We start from the raw sequence: 18,763 nt of genomic DNA, 5'->3' as shown, positions 1-18,763 counted from the left end.
GAGGGACTGCTCCTTGATGAGACCACATGCTCAGTCTTCTGTCTGGTGGCCCTCGGCCAAGGGGGGAGCAAGGAGGGGACAGGAGCCTGCAGGCCTGCTGCAAAAGGTGGGACCAGAGGGCTGGGCTTCTTTGATGCCACAGGCACCTGCTGGGGGCCACAGGGCTGGGGAGACACATGGGGCACTAGGAGTGAGCGCTGCTCTCGTCCAGCTGTCCAGGTCCTCCCCACCTCTGCCCCAACCTCCGTCCCCCTGGGCACTGACTGGCCCCCTCGGCCCTGGTCGTCACCCCAACCTGGGGATGAGCCAGGGCAGTTATGGTCTGCAGCTTCCCCGGGACCTGCGAGGAGCCTGGCCGCACCTAAGTCTTCCATGGCTCTTGCTCCAAACCCGGGAGCAGAGCTGCTGATGTGCATGGCACGCCTCCAGGCCTGGGGGCATCCGATGGAGGAGCAGCTACCAGGACATGGGGGAGATTTGCTTGAGCCTCCTGGAGGAGGGGTGAGCATGTCTGTTCCAGAGGAAGCTTTGGGAGCTTGGGGTGAATTCCTAGGGAAGCTGATTGGACCTGTTCTTAAGGGTGTGGGGGCTGAGCTGAGGGCAGCTGGGCAGCTCACCCAAGCAGGACATTCTCCACCTGGGGGCTGGGCTGCATTCCGGGCCTGGACTCCTAGGGGAGGGGGGGAGCAGGAGAGTCAGGGGGCTGGGGAGGGCTGGCCGGGTGCAGGGAAGGTGCGTTCTGGAGCAGGGATGGGCAAGTGCCAGAGCCATACCTCCCTCCAATGCCCACTGCCTGCTGGGCCCAGCAGTGCCCTGGATGGGGCCAGGGTGGAGTCCCAGGTATAGGAGAGGAGGGCACCAGGCAGCAGGAGGACAGGGAGGGGCACTCCCAGCCAGGGGGCCAGGGGGAGCCAGAGGCGACTGGCAGCTAGCAGGAGCCACATGAAGGGGCAGGAGAGAAGTGGAAAGCCAGGCCAGAGGACACAAAAGCAGGTCCTCTCAGGGCTGGGTGGGGGAAGACTGCGCTGGGGGAAGAGCCACTGGCTCTTCTGGGGGTCTCAGCCAGTGAGCTCAGGGAAGGACCCAGATGTCAGGGCAGCCCCTGCCCTGGGCCTGATGTGTCCTTTCCGTCCTGGGTCCGAGGCCTGCAGCTGGCCCCCGAGACCCCCGGGGATCCCGATCGGCTGGGCTCTAGGCGTGGGCTGTCTTGTGAGGTGGGGGCTTCTGTCGCTGGAGGGAGGGATGCAGGCTGCAGTCCCTCTCACTGCTTGTGCATCTACCATGCAGCGTCCCCACCCCCTGTCTAGGGTGTACCCTCCCCTCCCCTTCCTCTCTCGAGCTCAGCCTTCCCCCAGGGTGCCCCTTCTGGGTGCACAGCCCAGCACCCCTTACACAGCAGACACCACAATGCTCACTGCGCTGCGTGACTGGCTCCACTGGGAGGCTGTTCTGCTCCAGGGTGTGGGGGGGTTGAGATGGCCCAGGAACCCACTCAGCCTGTCTGTGTGGCTGGAACGTGGTGGGCTCTCATCCTAGGGTTGCTCATGGGGCTGCTCCCGGTCCAGGATGAAGCAGCTCTGCAGAGCGTGGAGCGACGGCTGCCAACCGCTTATGTCCCAGCCTTGGAGTTCCTAGAATGTCCCCTCTGCCACGATCCAGGGGTCACAGCAAACAGTAATGCCAGCCTGGATCTCCAGGGACTGTTGACCTGCCCCTCTGGAGAGGAGAGGAGTGAGCTTGTGGCTGGGGAGGTAGCTGTGCACAGGGCCCATGTGCCCAGTGGGTGCCAGGACAGGAGGGAGTCAGGACGAGGTGGAAAGGGCAGGAGTCTCTCCTAACCCCTCCTCACTAGCTGTGGGAATCCTATGGGGCAGTGCGCAGGGGGTGTGCGCAGGGGGAGTGTGCAGGGGGGAAAGAGGGGGCGGGGAAGTGCGTGTGTCTGTGTGTGTGTGTGTGTGTGTGTGTGTGTGCGCGCGCGCCGTACAGTGAGCGCGCAGGGGCTCCCTCTTGGCCCTGGACAAGGAGCGGTCTGTGCAGGTCCGAGGCACTCCTGAGCCCTGGGTGGGCAGGACCTCAGAGGGAGACCTCAGAATGGGTCCCAGGTGGAGCGTGCAGGCCCTCGCGCTCTCATCACTGCAGCCTGGCCCTGGTCCTGGCTATTCATTCCCGAGTTCTAGCCCCCCGGAGCCACAGCCTCTAGGCTGAGCAGGCTTCTGGGTGCTCTCTGACCTGTCCTTCTGATGACCCATCCTGCCGCTAGAGCCCACCAGGGGGTGGAAATGTGGGGGTCTTGGAGGTCTGGCCTGGGTGGGTCTGCAGTCTCCTGGGACGCTGCCAGGCACCTGCCCCGTGCTCTTGCTCTGCCTGGGTTGGTGCAGGGCAGTTGAGGGAGGGCAGCTGGCATGTGGCTGAGCTGTGCCCAAGGCCCCCTTGTGTGAGCTGACAGCTTGGGTTGCTCCTGTGCCTGCCCTCCCCACCACCTCTGGTGGAAGGCAGGCAGGAAGGCTGATCAATTTTAATTAGCTTTAAGTCTCCGTTGAAATCATTTTGGTTTCTTCCAGAAAAGGCACAGAAAGCTTCGATCCTGTAACTAATGCAGGAAGGGTTGGATCAGCTGGCGCAGCCAGCAGTGGTGCGTCACCGCCACCACCACCTGGACTTCGGGCGAGCCCTTGAGCTGTTCTTCCCCCCATGCACATTTGCTCTGTCCCTCTGGTCTGGGATGGGCCCCAGCAGAGAGCAGTCCCTGAGGGAGCCCCACCTTTGGCTCGGCTCCCAGGGTTAGACCGCAGGCACTGGAGGGCAGGGGGGTCCTGCACTCCAAGGGGCTCAGGAGAGCGGCGTGGCCGGGTGTCCACTGGGACCAGGATCTGTGCTAGGAGCTGACAGTGACAGAGGTGACCAAACCCACAGAAGTCATCGTCCAAGTCTCTGCCTCCCTCACTCCAGGGCCCCAGCACTCCTTGCGGTCAGGTCTTCCCGGCTACCAGTCACTCTCCTGGCCCTGATTTTGTCCTTTGCAGCTTCCCAGAGGTCACAGGGCAGGGCCCAGGCCCCCACCGTTGCTGGTGCAGGGGGCTGCAAAGGCACAGGGGAGCCCCCAGAAGAGTATGGGGGGGGCGCAGGGCCAGGAAAGACTCGGGGTCCGCCGCTTCACTCTGGGGGCCTCTCCGTGCACCAGCACACAGAACTCTCCCCCCAGCACCCCCCTCGGGCTGGTGCCACCCCCGCACTCCCCGCCCCTCCAGAGACGCCCGCACTCCGGCCCACTCCGTAGCAGCGCCCCCAGTTCGCCCCCGCCCCGCCGGCTGCACCCCGGAACAGCAGCCCGGGGCTCGCACCCGCGGTGGGGGGCGTGCGCCCGGCTGGGGCGGGGCGCGTCCTGGGGGAGGTAGCGCGCGTCCTGGGAGGGCGCGTCCTAGCGGAGCGCGCGCGCTGGAAGCGGGAGTGTCCTCAGTGGGTGGGCGCGTCCCCGAGGGGGAGGGCGCAGGCTGGGGGCGGGCTCTCGGCGGCCCCACCCTCGGCCGCGTCCCCGGGAGCCCCCCGCGCACCCAGCGGGGACCGAGCCGACCGCGAGCCGCAACCATCCAGCCATGGAGGCGCGCGCGCGGCGGCGCCCGCAGCTAAGGCTGCTGCTGCTGCTGCTGCTCTGCGGTAAGGGGCCGCGGGGCGCGCTCCGGTCCGGGACCTCGGGGCCACCGGGCTGCACCCGCCCGGGCCGCGCCTCCTGCCCTGCGCGGGTCCCGGCCCGCCCGGCGCGCCCGGCTCCGGAGCCGCGAGGTGTGACCCGGGCGCCGGCCGCAGCCTCCCGGGGCGCTCCCGTCCACGGTCCCCCGAGGAGCCCAGGCCGACGGGCCGGGGCTGGGGAGGGAGGCGCGGGCTGTCGCGCGGCTCCGCCGGCGGCGGGCTGGGGTGGCCCGAGGAGCGGGGGTGGCGCAGGTCCCGCTGCCACTTGGCCGCCGGCTAGCGAGTGAGCTCCCGTCCGGGGCCTCGGCATGGACCGCACGCTCAGGGCTTCGGGGAGAGGCGTCCAGACTGCGCAGGACGGGTCCTTTGCACCTGCACTGGTCCACAGCGTTTGTGATGCGTGTGTGCGCGCGCGTGCCCCCGGCTCCCAGGACCGGGAAGGGGGCAACCCCCCGAGGCTTCCCTCCCAGATCCCCTCTCCAACGAGAAATTGGGGCTCCCGGGAGGATACGGATCGGGGATGGATGGAAAGAAAAGCTTGTTTGGAAAATTTTTTTCCTAGAGATGATCCAAAGAGGCTGTGTGTGTGCTTGGGGAGGGCTTCCCTGGGAGGCTTGCTGAGCTGAGGTGGGAGCGCTGGTCCCCCCGGGGTGAGCTGGGCGCTCAGGACCTCTCAGGGGGCCGCTGTCCCCTGGTCCTTTGGGATGTAGGCCTTGCCCTAGCTGACCTGTGTCCCTGGCTGTAAGACACAAAGTTGAGCTTGTTTGAAATCATCAGCTTTGCTGATTTGGAACAGGTTCCAAGGTGGGAAAGGGCTGGATTGCCCCTCGGGTTCCCGATCTCTGGGCGGCCCTTCCCCCAGAGATGTCTGGGGGAGCAGTGTGGCTTCATCTCACCCTCCAGGGTTAGAGCCTAGAATTAGGCGGATTTTTTCTGGTGGCTTCTGGACATGAGCACAATGAGGTGGGATTTCAGTAAGCTTCAAACTCAAGGCCCCTGGGATGGAGATTTTGGCTCCTGGGGGAAAGGGAGCCCTTTGCTTCATCCCAAGGCCAGTAGGGGCTCCCTGGACCTGCCTCCAGTAGGGCAGACCCCGCACCAACGTCTTCTGCATTCACAACATCTGGTCCTCCTTCGGTGGCTCCACGGTCTCCCTGCCATGGAACTTGGTCCGGGGGGGGGGGTGCCCGGCTGGGGAGGCACCGGGCCAGCCTCTCTGCACACCCAGCCCAGGGCTGGTCCTGCCGGAGGGCGGGGGGGCGGCCTTGGGAGGTGGCTGCTGACCAGGTAGGATGCAGGGAAAGGCAAAACCTGCTCTTGGTCACACTCCATTTGTCAGAGGTGGGGCCGAGCTCTGGAGGTGGCTGCATCTGGAGCGAGGGTCCCAGGGCTGCTGCCGGCACCTGAGCAAAGTGGGGGCCCGGCTGTCCAGGAAGCGGGGCCAGCTGGGGGACTGGTTCTTCCTGCTGGCAGAGGCCCCTTGAGGATGGGCTGTGGAGGGCCAGGCCAGGAAGGTGACTTCAGCTGTCTCGGGCAATTCCAGACCCCCGTTCAGAGGCAGCAGCTACCATGCAGGGCCCTGGGATGGTGAGGTTCAGCAGAAGCCCCCAGCTGGGGCTCGTGTCTGGCCAGCTCCCTGACTGCACCCTTTGGCCTGAGTGCAAACCCTGGGGGCTCCCTCTTGCAAATGCTCAACCCCAGGACGGGGTAAGGCACTTACTTACTGGCTCTGGACTCAGTTTCCCCCACAGCAACGTAGATGTAGGAATGGCAACATGTGAAGGGTCATCATTACCTTTAGTTGGATTCCATCATCTTAGTCCCGCTAACCACTGTGCCAGCCCCCGAGGCTTTGACTCAGACACAGGGACGCGTGGGAAGGCGCCCGCCAGCGCCTGGCACCTGTGTGTGGCTCCAGGGGCTGGTGGTACCCCAGGCAGCGCCAGTGCCGTGTGTGAACGTGACACTGTCCTCTTTTTGCCAGTGGTAAGGGTAATGACGTCCTGATGCCGCACTAGCTCCTGTCGCCCTGACTCGGGCCCGGGTGCAGTGGCATGATAGCATGTACCCCAGTGACACGGTGGCTGCCCAGATGTGGTTGGCTGACGGGTGTCTTGCAGGTCTTCTGACCTCAAGGCTGCTTTTATTTATTATTATTATTATTTTTTTCACGGCTGCTTTTATAGATAAGTAAGTGAGGCCCCGGGGGGGGGAGGGGACTCCAGGGGAGACTGCCCCATTAGGGGCAGGGGCAGAACCTTCTAGAAACTTTGGCCTTGCTGGCTGTGCCTGTCGCTCAGAGCCTGGTGGCTGGTGTGGTTGCACCCCGTCTCCATCTGAGGAGGACGAGAGGCTCCCGCAATCCACTTGCAAATGCCCCGCTATAAAAGGCCTTTCTCCAGGAAATGCATCGGTTTGGCGGGTTATCATCTTCTGGAGTCTCTGGAAGTCCCCTAGACAAAAGGAGCACAGTACCACATTTTCTTTGTTGCCCTGATGGAACCAACTAGTTTTGTATTTCAGTTGAATTCCCGAGACCTTTTCTGATGCAGCTGGTAGCTTGTGGCAGCCGCCTACTTTCTCTGAGCTGTCAGGAATCTGTGTCTGTACCTGCTGTTCTGACACTGGCTGGGTTGTTGGGTTTGCTGGGAGCCCTTTGAGCAGGGCGCGCATCAGAGATGATGCTAGAACGTGCCCCCTCCCCCTGCCCTGGGACACTTCTGGTGCCTGCTTTGTGCAGACAGAGGTGGCACTGCCCTAGCATCCTCACAGCACCCCCCATGGTGCTCAGTGGCATACTTTCAGCCAGCGCTGGCCAGCTCCTGCTGCACTGCTGGGTGGAGACTCTAGTCCAGGAAGAAGGAGGCAGAGAGGAGAGAAGAGCAAGGGTCCTAGGGCAGAGGGAGGAGAACAAGAGGAAGGAAGCGCTGGGCTGGGTCTTAGTGATCCAACAGCAGATGGTTAGGGTATGCTGGGGTTCAGGACTTCCAGGTCTAGGGGCTTCTGGGGTCCAGGTCCAGGAGATGCAGCCTTAGGGGACCCAGGTCCAAGGGGTCTAGGTCCAGGGGGCCCAGGGGGTCCAGAGGTGCAGGTCCAGGTGTCAGGGTCCAGTCCCGCTGTCGGATCAGGTAGGTAGTCTGGATAAAGGTGGGTTTTCGCTGGGAGGTGTGGCAGCAGCCAGGAGGAGGTGACAGTGTGGGACATATGTGGCTTATGCACATGTGGGAGGTGGATGGAGCTTAGGAGACTCAGATGGGATGCTGTGATGATCCCATCAGGGAACGGCCAGGCTCAGGGATGGGCCCAAGGGCTAGGTGTGCAGAATGCTGGTGGCAAAAAATAGATTGAGAGTCAATGGCCTAAACACCCTAATTAAGAAGCAAAGCACCTGTGGTGGGAAGCCCACTGGGGAGCTGCAGAGGAAGGTGCCTTTGGAATAGGGCAGTGATGGGAGAAAGGAACACAGGCTGGCTTCAACATCATCCCCCTCCACGTGGCCCCCGAGGGCCCGCACTCCCAAATCACCAACACCATGCCCATGTGGCCTGGGACCCAGGGCTGCCTTCCTGCCAGCGGCTGGGCAGGTGCATCTGGGCAGGGCAGTGGAACGAGGCCAGCCCATGGCACACCCTGGACCACGCTGACACTGCATTTGGCTGTGGGAAAGTCGCTTTTCCTCTGGGCATTTAAACGAGGGGGATTTAAACGAGGGGGATGCGGGGCAGGAGGCATGATGCTGCTCCTCAGGCAAACCAAGGATGGGATTGGCATGAGGGGGGTCATCCCACGCCAGCGTGACAGGCCAGGGAGGTCAGCTCTGCAGGCAGGTAGCTTGGGGCTTGCCCTCCACTGCGTGACTGAGCAGGTGGGTGACTTCCTCTGTGTGATGATCCTGTCTTTAAGAGCCTCCACGAGTAGGACCTTACTTAGGACAGGGCACGTTGTGTACATTGGTCGGGTATTGAGATGGCAAGCTCCTCTGGAAGGACTGTCAGCTGTTTGCCTCGACTCTGTGAGTGCAAGCTCTGAGATTGGGTTCAGGGGAGAGTTCCAGGGTTGAAAACTGCCCTGGGGGCCTGCACCAATCTGGCTCTGGGTCCACCTTTCCAACCCCACTGCCTCCCCTTCACTCCTAGTAACTGTGGGTGCCCACCCATAGGCAAAGTGAAGTCTGGCTTCATGGCTTTCTGTCTGTACCTGGCACTCCTTCACTGTTTACTGTTCTGTAATCTCACTTATTTTTTCTCTATTTTTTCTCTATTCGTTTGTTCTGCAAATTATTGAGAGAAGAGTATTTAATTCTCAGCTATAATTGTGGATTTGTCATTTTGTTCCTTGCAGTCCTATCCATTTTTGCCTCCTATGTTTTGATGCTCTGTTATTAGGTGCATACGTGTTTAGTATTGCTATGTTTTCCCGGTGAACTGAACCATTTATCATTATAAAAGACCCTCCTTATTGCTGATAATATTCTTGGCTCTGAAATATACTTTGTTCAACACTCACATTGGCACTCCACCTTTCTTTGGATTAGTGGTAGGATGGTATGTCTTTTTCCACCCTTTTCTTTGAAAATAATTGACTCTTTTTGTTTAAAGTAGGATTCTTGTGTACTGCCTATAGTTGGGGCTTATTCTTTGATCTCATCTAACAACTTTGCTTCTTAATTAGGGTGTTTAGGCCATTGACTCTCAATCTATTTTTTTTAAAGCTTTTATTTTTGAGTAATCTCTACGCCAATATGGGGATCGAACTCACAAACCCAAGATCAGGAGTCGCATGTCCCACCACTGAACCCTTCAGGTGTCCCTCAATCTGACTGTTGACATGGTTTGGTTTACATCTATTTTTGTGTCGTCAGAACTTTTTCTCTTCTTTTTTTTTTTTGGTCTTCTTTTGGACTTAATTATTTTTTTAGAGTTTTTACTGCGTTGCCCTCTTCTCTCTTGCCTCCCCTTCTGTTCCCAGAGGCACTTCATGGTCATGAGTCACCTTCTGTATGGCGCAAGCCCCTCCCTGAGCCTGGCACGGGTTTCCACACAGGGCACCCTGTGGCCTCCCCTGGCGATGACCTGGCCTGCAGAGCAGGATCTGAGTGGATCCAAACCCACCATTTCCTTTTGATGCATTTACTTGTGCTCAGACGGTGAAATCTGTTCTGCTGCCCTTAGGAACTAATCATTCATTCATTGATTCATCCATCCATCCATTCTCTTGAAAAGTCTTTTTGGAATACCAGTGAGGTGCTTGTGGTTAGAGGAGTGAGGGAGCAGTGGGTGTTTATCAAACACCTACAGTAAGAGCATCGGGAGCCTCTGGGCACATGCCTAATGCCTGACCTTACAGCCCCCCTGTGAGACATGGCCTGTTTCCCTCAGTTTGCCAATGGGGAAACTGGGGTCAGCTGCTGCCTAGTGATGCTCAGTGTGAGCCCAGGTCTGCCCAGTTCTGGGTGTGGGCCTCTCTCCTGTGTCCTTCCCTGTGGTTTTTCCTGCCAGGACACACACAGAGATATACACACATGTACGCATACACTCACACACACACACTCACTCACACACACACACACACACACACACACCAGGACATACACGGCAGGGCTGTATGCGCACACATGCACACATGTACACACACGTGTGCACACATAGCAGGGCTTTCTCTCGATGGTGTGCTGGGAGCCAAAGCAGGGGCCACAGGAAGGAAGCTTATAAGGGGTGTCTGGGGTGGAACAGTGGGCTGGTCCTGAAGGTGGGGGCTGCTCAGTAGGGAAATGAGCTGGGGAGGGTGGGGGTGGAGGCATGGGGGTGCCAGGGGTGGAGGTGCAGTGGGGAGTGGGGTGCTGGGAACCTTGGGGGGACCCGTACCAGACCTAGGGAGTGACTGATGGTCTGGCTTCTGCCTCTGGAATGTGAGTCCCTGTGTCAGGGTCAGCCCTGGGCCTCCTGGGATGCGGGTGCAACCCCATGGGGGCCTTGTGCTCCTAGAGGGCCCAGACACGCAGGATCCTTCTGGGGATGTGCTCAGGGAACCCTGGACCCTGGAGGAGCAGTGGGGCCTCTCCCCATCCCTGATTGGTGGGACCCACTCCCCACCCCACCCTCCACCAGAGCCATTCTGTTCTTGCCTCCCCGCCCTCCCGGGACACGCATCCCCTGCCTGCTGCCCTCCCTCGCCCTCTTTCTCCCACTCCCCATCAGGAGGCTGCGGCCCTCTGGGTCCCATCTAGGCACCACCCATGTGGGCCCCCTCTTGGTAGGGGCTTTACCTCCCTGGGCCATACGGGGGGAGGCCAGCCCGAGAGACCCCTCTTCCGCCTGTGGTGGGTGGGTGGTGTCAGCAGGAGGGCTCCAGGATCACCTTGCAAACCACGTTCCCAGCAGTGTGATGCCCGTGGCTGTTCCCTCTCCAGGTGGGTGTCCCCGAGTGGGTGGCTGCAACGAGACACGCATGTTGGAGAAGCTGCCCCGGTGTGGGAAGGCCTTCGCCGACATGATGCACAAGGTGGACGTCTGGAAGTGGTGCAACCTGTCGGAGTTCATTGTGTGAGTGCCGCTGCTCTGCCCCCCCCCACTGCCTGCCCTCCCCTGCCCCCCCACCACTATCTGCCCTCCCCTGCCCACCTGTGCCCCTGCCTACCCTCCCCTGCCCACCCCTGCCCACGCCTGCCCCCGCTTACCCCCTCATGCCATCCCCTGCCCAGAGCGTGCCTGCCCCTGCACATTTCCAGCAGATGCAGAAATTTCATTCTGTTTCATCCAGGAACAGTTCCCCCACAACCACTGTACCAGGTCCACGCAGGGATTGGGGGTATGGACCTCCCTCCCAGAACCACTGTCTGCTGGGGCCCTGGGCACGGAAGCCCCTGGAACAGCTGTTGGGGATGGAGAGCAGGGGATCTGGGGACAGCGGCTGGCACCTGCCCGTCCCTTCCACCGGACCTGGAAGGTGACCCCTGGGGTGAGCTGTCCTTCCCGAGGTGTGGGGCCGCCGGGGCTCCCCTCGGACGGCCCAGCAGAGCCCTGGAGGCTCCAGGCAGCCCCTCTCCCCAGGCCCAGGCCCCCGCCAGCCATGAGTGTCCGGGAGGGACTGGGACTCTGATAAAGGGCTCTTCTGGGAAGAGCAGGGCAGAGTCCAGCACCTCGAGGCCCCTTGCAGCACTGGGAGATCCCAGGGCCATATCAGTGCCCCAGAGGCACGGAGAGGAGTGAGAGGAGGCGCTGTAGACACAGAATGCGCCCCTGGACAGGAACACGGAGCAGAAGATGACCGTGGGAGGAGATTTCCTCAGAAGCAGAAGGACAGAGCTGGGAGCTGGAGGCAGCCAGGGGTCAGCTAGCAGGCCAGGCATCCCGGGGCAGGAGTTCTAGGAGGCAGGCAAGGGACACAGGGAGAAACTCAGGGCCTTTCCCGGTGAGGGCTCAGGTTTGCAGACCCTGAGTGGGGAGTGGGAGAAAGAGGGCGAGGGAGAGGTCCCTGGCACCTGGCCCAACGGTGTGGGCCAGGAAGGGGCCGAGGCACGTGTGCAGAGAGGCTAACACGGGCTAGACACACAGGTGAAGAATTGGGGCTTCAGGCTCTCCACGCAGCCCTGGAGACCCGGAGGCGGGGGCCTGGTGCTTCAGAATTCTAGAATGCTTCCCCCCAATCCGTCATCATGGAAACACTGTCAGACATGTGGAGCGCTCACCTCGTGTTTCCCGGGCACCCTTTCCTAGGAGGCAGGGGTGGCTGCCCCCGCCCCCCGAGATAGTGAGCACACCCTGAGGATGCAGAGGCAGAGCGGGAGAGGCAACCCTGGGTGGGCCTCCGGCGGCGGGGTGGCAGTGGCAGCGAGCCCCAGGGTGGCCTGTCCCCGCGGTGACCTGTGCCCGAGGTCACCGCCCTTGACTTCACCTCAGAGCCAGCCTGCTGAGGAGGGAGAACCCCTCCATCCCATTAAGGGGTGGCTGCTAGCAAGGTTTCCAGCTGCCGTGCTGTATCGCCCATAAGCAGCACGGCATGCAGCCAATCTCGAAGGGAAAGCAAGAGGTGGAGTAGGGAGCCTAGTTGGGAAAGTGCCTGCCTGGTGGGTGAGGGCATCTGGGGGGGGGGCTGGGGACCCATGGTTGCCATCAGGGCTACAGCTGCATCTTCTTTACTATGTACGCAGCACCCCAGTAGCTGGAGGGAGGGTCCTCTGGGAGCCTCACCAAAGGGAGGCCCCGGGTGACCAGGGGATGCTGGGAGGGTACAAACCGTGATGGGACCCTGGTGCCCTGAGGTCATGCAAACAGCACCTCATCCGGCCTCGGGCTTGTCTCCAGTCTGGGGAGGGTGGCAGTGGCCTTTCTGGGGGCAGGGGAGTCAGCGCATAGGGCTCTGGTCAGACTCAGGGCACGAGGGCTGCCCTGAGCAAAGGCCAGGCTGGAGATCTCCTGGGCAGCAGGTAGCTGAGCCCCAGTGTGTGTTGGGCGGGTCTGGGGATGATGGCCTTCCTGGGGATGTGACCTGGGCAGGTCCCAGGCTCTGGACATGATTCAGGCCGTCCCTTCTTCTTCTGCTGTGCGGGCTCCTCCTTGGAGGCATTACCTGGGGGGCCCAGGTGTGTGACCTGCATTCCAGCTTCTGGACTAGGACACAGCCGGGTGCTGCCAGGAGGGCTGGGTACCCGGAGACCTGGCCAAGTGAGTCCACTCCTCCTCGTCTCCTACCCCTTGTTGGGCAGAGACAGCGTTTGTGGAGGAAGCAGTTCCTTCCTGATGGCTCAGGCCAGGCCACGTTCCCCAGGACAGGGTGAAAGGAGGACGTGGGCACAGAGCCTCAGGCCTGCCTCATCCCAGCTTTCATTCCTGCGGGGATCCGAAGTCGGGACTCCTGGCCCCCCTGTTCCTATCCTGGGTGCAGCACTCAGCCAGGTGTGGGAAGGCATGGGCATGGGCAGAGCTGGTGCCCCTGGCAGGTGTCTGCCCAGCCCTCCCTCCAGAGCATCTCGGGTGGTGGTTCCAGTGCAGGCTCCTGCCTCCAGAGGTGGCTGGCTGTGCTCAGGGTGAGGTGGCTGTCCGGCTAACTCTGGGTCACCGTAGCTGCACCTTGGTCGGCCGGTAGACCTGCCCAGAGCCCTCCTGCTGGACAGAGGTGGCACCTCATGGGTGGCTTGCTGAGTGCCCTTCAGAGGTTTGATGACATGGACAGGGAGGCCTGTGGGGGAGGGGAGTCGAGCCTGACCTGGCAAATGAGGCAGCTGGCCCCTGGCCTTGGAGAGACCTCTCCCCTGGGGCCCACAGAGCATCTTAGATCATGAAGGGCTTGCAGGTCGTGCACCCCTCTGCCTTGGAGAAAGGGGTCAGGCCTGATGTGTCCTCTGGGCAGGTCTGGGAAGTCCTGGGGGTCCTGGAGGCTGGGTCCAGGCTGGGGGCTCCCTTGCTGGGTTTGCTCTTCCTTGAGGTGGGAGGTGGGAGGGTTGGGCTCGATGAGGTCATGTCACTGGCGTGGGGGCATGGGGCACAGGGGATGTGTGGCAGGCATCCTGCCAGGTGGTGTAGAGAGCACTTGTGCCGTGGGGGAGGCAGCTGAGACCCAGGGGGTAAGGCTTGGTGTGTGTGGGGATGATCACCTTGCCCAGGAGCCTCTGGGCCAGGAGGCCGGGAGTGGGGTGCCATAGGGTCCCCGGTATGAGGGGGCCTAGGACTGGGCCCCCATTCCCTGCCCTCGGGGGCAGCAGGAGGGGCGCCTGTCACGCCGTCCGCCTTTGCAGGTACTACGAGAGCTTCACCAACTGCACGGAAGTGGAGACCAACGTGGTGGGCTGCTACTGGCCCAACCCCCTGGCGCAGGGCTTCATCACCGGCGTCCACAGGCAGTTCTTCGCCAACTGCACGGTGGACAGGACGCACTGGGAGGACCCCCCGGATGAGGTGCTCATCCCGCTCATCGCCGTGCCGGTCCTGCTGACCGTGGCCATGGCCGGCCTGGTGGTGTGGCGCAGCAAGCGCCCAGACCAGCTGCTGTGAGGCCCGCGGGCGGGGCCGCCGCAGAGGGAAGGCCAGGCCGGCGGGGGCGGGGGGGGGGGGTCCCGGGGAGCCGCCCTCTCTGGCCACCGTGGGCAGGGCTCCCCTCCCCCCCGCCCCCGCCCCGGGACGCAGCCCACTGCGCTCGTGCTGCTCGCGCTCGTCCTCCTTGGGCCGCGGGGCAAAACGCACCAAGGCCGGAGCCCAAATTGCTGCTGCTGTGCCCACGGTCCAGGCTGGGCGTCGGGCCCGGCCTCCTGCCCTGACCCCGCCTCCTGCGCGGGCTCTGACCCCGCCCCCGGCCCCGACCCCGCCTCTTGCGCGGGCCCTGACCCCACCCCCGGCCTGGTCCCACCTGCCCTGGGCCGCGCGGGCGCTCCGGCCTGGGCCTGGCCCGCCCACGCGCCCCTGAGCGGGGCTTGGACGGAGTGTGTGCGCGGTGTTTGCAGGGCCCGCGGCGCTGTGTCTGACCCTCCTGGCGGGGAGCCCGAGCACCGCCCGAGACCCCCTGTCTGCCCACAGCCGTGGCCTGGGGCGCCCAGCGCAGGCCTCCTCCCCAGGCCCCTGGGAGTCAGGCCCCTCTGCGCTGGGGTCCTGTGAGCCCGCGTGCTGGCTGAGCTCCATCTGTGCTGTGTGTGCTTTCTCCGATAAAGAGTCATCCTGCCCTGGGGGTTCCTGTTTTATTTCAGGGTATTCAGAGAGGTCCGTCTCTTGGGGCTCACAAGTCCTCATGCCCGTTTTGCAGATAGGGAGTGACTGGGGGACCCCCTAGAACCCCACCCCAGAATGTCAGAGTTCTGAGGGCTTCGAGCCAGGGGATTGTGGGTGGGTGGAGGGACCAGCCTGTCCCGTGTGCATTTCAGGACCACCTGGGGCTTCCCAGGACCCCTGCCTGCTGGGTTTCCTGGTGGGGGGGTGGTGGTCAGAGGCTGGTCTTGGAGGCCCCGGAGCAGCAGGTGGAAGCCTGTCTCTGGTTGCTGTCTCTCTTCCAGTTCCAGGGTGGTCTTTTGATGAGGCTTGTTGGCTCCAGCACATCTTTGCTGGGACCAGCGGTGGGGCTGGGCTTGGAGGGGAGGCCAGAGAGACCTGGCAGGCAGGACCCATACCCTTCAGAACCCCACTCTTGATGACCTTTCCCCCTGCAAGGAGTCCTAGCAGAATGGGCCCTCTCCAGGGATGAGATGGTCCCACCCAAGGATCTCCAGTCACCTGGCCAACCAGAGCCTACCTGGGGCTGGGTCTCTATGGCTGGGTCTCTCCCTTGGGTAGCCCTCATCTGTCACGCTCTGAAAATCGTCTCTGGCTGGAGGTGGGGTGTGAATGTCCTCTACTCAGCTCTGCGGAGACAACAGGTCACAGAGCAGCCTGGAGGATCCTCGCAGTCCCGTGTTTGTGGAGCATGACCGCAGGAGAGAACGTGGCCTGCCTGCTGTGGATGGACAGAGCTGAGACTCGGGGACGAGGTGGTGACCGTGTGCTTGGGTCAACCCGGGCAGCCCAGGCTGTTCCTCTGGGTCTCCAGGCGTGTTGTTTGTAAACTTATATCCACGTGAAGCTGCTTGCACTCGGGGGCTGTGCTGCTCTGGGCTCTGTGTCCATCCCCACAGTCAGCCTCACTCAGCCATCTGGCCCTCCCTGGGGTTGCCTCGGGTCACTCATCCCTTCATGGTGAACAGATGTAACTAGACACAAAGGTAGACCAGGGTCTCAGAAACTGCTTCCTTTGGCTTCAGCTTCTGTGCTCCGTATGTTTTTGTTTCTAAGTGTTTGGGTTGTTTAGAAGGATATTGTTTTAGACCATTTAGGTGGCTACAGGAACACTCCACAGGCTGGGTGGCTTGTAAACAACAGAAATTTATTTCTCATAGTTCCAGGGGCTGGAAAGTCCAAGATCTGGCTGACAGATTTCTGAGGTGTCTGCTTAGGGCCCACTTCCAGCTCCCAGATGCCCGCGCTGTGTCCCCTCTCGGTGGGAGGGGGGTGGGAGCACTCTAGGGTCTCTGGTAAGGTTGCTGATCTTACTCATGAGGACTCTACCTGTGAATGTCATCCCATTGGGCCTTAGGAATTCAACACGTGAGTTTGGGGGGAGCACAAATATTCCGACCTCAGCAAGTATGAAAGGGTCCCTCAGTGGCCCCGATTCGTGATGGGGGACAGTCAGGGCAAGATAAAACAATGACATCATTGCTTTTGCAGGTGTGCTCTATGGCTGTGCTCACAATATGGTGCATTCACAGGAGTCTCTTCCTTTCATGGATTTGCTTTCCTGTAAGAGCACTGTTTTAAGTCTACCATTGGAGAACTGAGCTCTTACTCAAGGAATCAACACCAAATAGATATTAGTGACGATCAAGAAGGTATCTGGGGGCAGCCTGGGTGGCTCAGTGGTTTAGCGCTGCCTTCGGCCCAGGGCATGATCCTGGAGACTTGGGATCGAGTACCACATTGGGCTCCTTGCATGGAGCCTGCTTCTCCTCTGCCTGTGTCTCTGCCTCTCTCTGTGTCTCTCATGAATAAATAAAATCTTAAAAAAATAAAAAAAGAAGGTATCTGGGAAGTACACGTACTCTCTCAGTTACCCAGCCCTAATTAGCTAGGTGGTGGGTGCCATGAGGGGTGGGGTCTGTAAAGCCATCATCTTTGCCCTCGAGGGTCCCTGTCCGTGAGTCTGGGAGATGGAGGTGGCTGCAGATTACTCTGTCATGGGGGGTGTGACCAGCCTGGGTGTGAATTGGGGAGAGCATGTCGAGGGGGGTGTCTGGGGGCAGCTGGGTCGGGAGTCAGTCCCCTGTGGTCCGGAAGTCTCATCCACCAAAGCTTTCAGAAATCAGAAGATCAAGTAAACACACACATCAAAAGTGGAGATGTATAAAAACGAACAGGCTTGATATAATATACATTTAATGTTTGCCATCTATTGATCATCTACTCATCTACCTATCTGTCCTTTCCAAATGGAAATATTCATTTTTTTCAAATACCCATGGGGAACTGATAAAAGTTGAAATGATTTTGGCTACATTCTTGGGTTGGAAGGAGTGAGAGGCAAAAGAAAATCTTTTCACTTGGAAATTACAAAATCACCTTTCTGTATAATTTTGGGTTTAAGAGGCAAGAAAAACAGAAATCATAATTGTTTTATTTTTTTAAAGATTTTATTTATTTGTTCATGAGAAGCACAGAGAGAGAGAGAGAGAGAGAGAGACAGGCAGAGGGAGAAGCAGGCTCCATGCAGGGAGTCTGACATCGGACTCGATCCCGGGTCTCCAGGATCACAACCCAGGCAGAAGGCGGCCCTAAACTACTGAGCCACCCGGGCTGCCCCATAATTGTTTTAAAGCCAATAAAGATGAAAACACTATCTGCACACCAGCGTACATGAGGTACATATTTGCTTGGCGGTTGGAAGGTGTGTGGGCTGTTTGGCACCCAGAGTGCCTGACCAAGTGCCCTGAGCGGCAGCAGGGATGGGCATCCCTCTTGGCACTGGCCCACTGCTCAGCAGGGTGGGTTAATGCTGGGGGATGTTGACAGGCCGCGAGTCCCTGCACAGCTATAGCAGTGTATAACCTTACATGTGCTTCCCCAAGAACGGGAAAGACTAAAACAAAATTTACTAAGCATTCAACTCCATATGCTAGCAACAAATAGCAAAAAAAAAACACATAAAGCATAGAAGGAAGAAATAAATAGTGATGGCAACAGAGCTAATGAAATAGAAAAGTTAGAGAAGATTTGATCAATAAAATGGCATGTTGGTTCTGGAGAGGATAGATGAGGTAAGAACCCTGAGTAGAAAAATCTTCACAGAAGAAGTTGGATGTTGTGCTTCAGATCTTCAGATCGCGAATCCGAGAAACCGCCAAGGAGCCGACACCGATGCAATCACACGAGGGTTTATTTACAAGCTCGAGCCTGGGTCCAAGTATAGCAGGGACTTGGACCTGGAGACTAAGAGGCTTAGCAACTTTATAGGGGCCAGTGGCCAATGGGATACGCAGAAAGTTGCACAGTCATGCTGGTCCGCTGAGCCGGATTTCCCGTTAGGGTGTGCCCTGGTCTTTGATTAGGGCGGGGCAGGGCCCTAAGTAATAAGCAGGTCAGCACAAGGCGAGTGCAGCCCAAAATAGTCAGTCCTGCTCTGCTTGTCCAGGGGTAGGGGATTTTGTTCAATTTCCTGGGTCCCACATTGGAAAGTTACTTAGATACTAACTTCTAAAGTATGACAGTGGGCCCTGCGTGCGGGTTTATGAGTAGTTTCTTTCTTTCTTTCTTTTATTTTTTTTTTAGATTTTATTTATTTATTCATTCATGACAGACACACAGAGAGAGGCAGAGACACGGGCAGAAGGAGAAGCAGGCTCCTTGCAGGGAGCCTGACGTGGGACTCCATCCCGGGTCTCCAGGATCACACCCTGGGCTGAAGGCGGCGCTAAACTGCTGAGCCACCCGGGCTGCCCCTTATGAGTAGTTTTTATCACGATCCTATGTGATGTATAAACTGTCCCGGATCACAGACAAAGATAGGAAGTTCTCTAAGTAATGGTACATGGCCAGGGTCACCTTGACCTGCTAGGATTCACCCTGCTGAAGGTGACAGCCTGAGTATGACCAACAAGAAATGGCTTAAACAGTTTTTTTGTCATATTATATATATACATATATATTTATATTTTATTTTTATTTTTGTCATATATATATTATGAGAATATATATATATATATAATGTATATGTATATATATATGAGACTGACTCTCCTAGTTTAGTCGGTTCCTGGAGCAGGAGGGCCCAGTGGACGCATGTCTTTGTTCTGCAAACCGGCCAATCCAGAGCCAGACTCTATATGGACAAAGGAGGCAGTACCCCTGTCTTCATCATCCCAGGCCAGGTACCAACAGCTAGGGACACCCGTGTGGTTTAGAACCTGCTAGAATGATTCAAAGTAGCCAATTTTAAGCCATTCACCTTGCCCTGACCTGCCTTTCCTGTGGAAAACCCAGTAGAGACTCTGGTCTGGGCTCTCCCTTCACTCCTGCTTCTGTCACGTGACCACCCTAGTGCTCCCCCCACCCATGTGGTGTGTTGT

General features: G+C 59.4%; 1 protein-coding gene across 2 annotated transcripts; it reads left to right on the top strand.

The window, feature by feature from the left end:
- Positions 1 to 3,457: 3,457 nt before the first annotated feature.
- Positions 3,458 to 14,337, top strand: RAMP3 (receptor activity modifying protein 3). Of its 2 annotated transcripts, XM_041753685.1 has the most exons (4): positions 3,458 to 3,654; positions 10,097 to 10,229; positions 10,447 to 10,644; positions 13,421 to 13,557. In XM_041753685.1, exons 1-3 carry the CDS (start codon positions 3,594 to 3,596, stop codon positions 10,634 to 10,636), a joined length of 384 nt encoding a protein of 127 aa, XP_041609619.1. In that variant the 5' UTR covers positions 3,458 to 3,593; the 3' UTR covers positions 10,637 to 10,644; positions 13,421 to 13,557. The 2 variants fall into 2 exon arrangements, with proteins under 2 accessions (XP_041609619.1, XP_041609618.1); XM_041753684.1 differs by lacking the exon at positions 10,447 to 10,644 and having other exon boundaries at positions 3,491 to 3,654; positions 13,421 to 14,337.
- Positions 14,338 to 18,763: the final 4,426 nt, after the last annotated feature.

Source organism: Vulpes lagopus, chromosome 4 (genome assembly GCF_018345385.1).
Source record: "Vulpes lagopus strain Blue_001 chromosome 4, ASM1834538v1, whole genome shotgun sequence".
NCBI classification, from domain to species: domain Eukaryota; kingdom Metazoa; phylum Chordata; class Mammalia; order Carnivora; family Canidae; genus Vulpes; species Vulpes lagopus.
The sequence above is the reverse complement of the archived record's forward strand: the minus strand, read 5'-3'. Positions and strand labels throughout refer to the sequence as shown.

Coding starts and splice junctions, on each gene's coding strand:
- RAMP3 (XM_041753684.1), top strand. CDS start 3,594: ATGGAGGCGCGCGCGCGGCGGCGCCCGCAGCTAAGGCTGCTGCTGCTG. Junction 3,655..10,096: donor GCTGCTGCTGCTGCTCTGCG/GTAAGGGGCCGC, acceptor TTCCCTCTCCAG/GTGGGTGTCCCCGAGTGGGT. Junction 10,230..13,420: donor AACCTGTCGGAGTTCATTGT/GTGAGTGCCGCT, acceptor CCGCCTTTGCAG/GTACTACGAGAGCTTCACCA.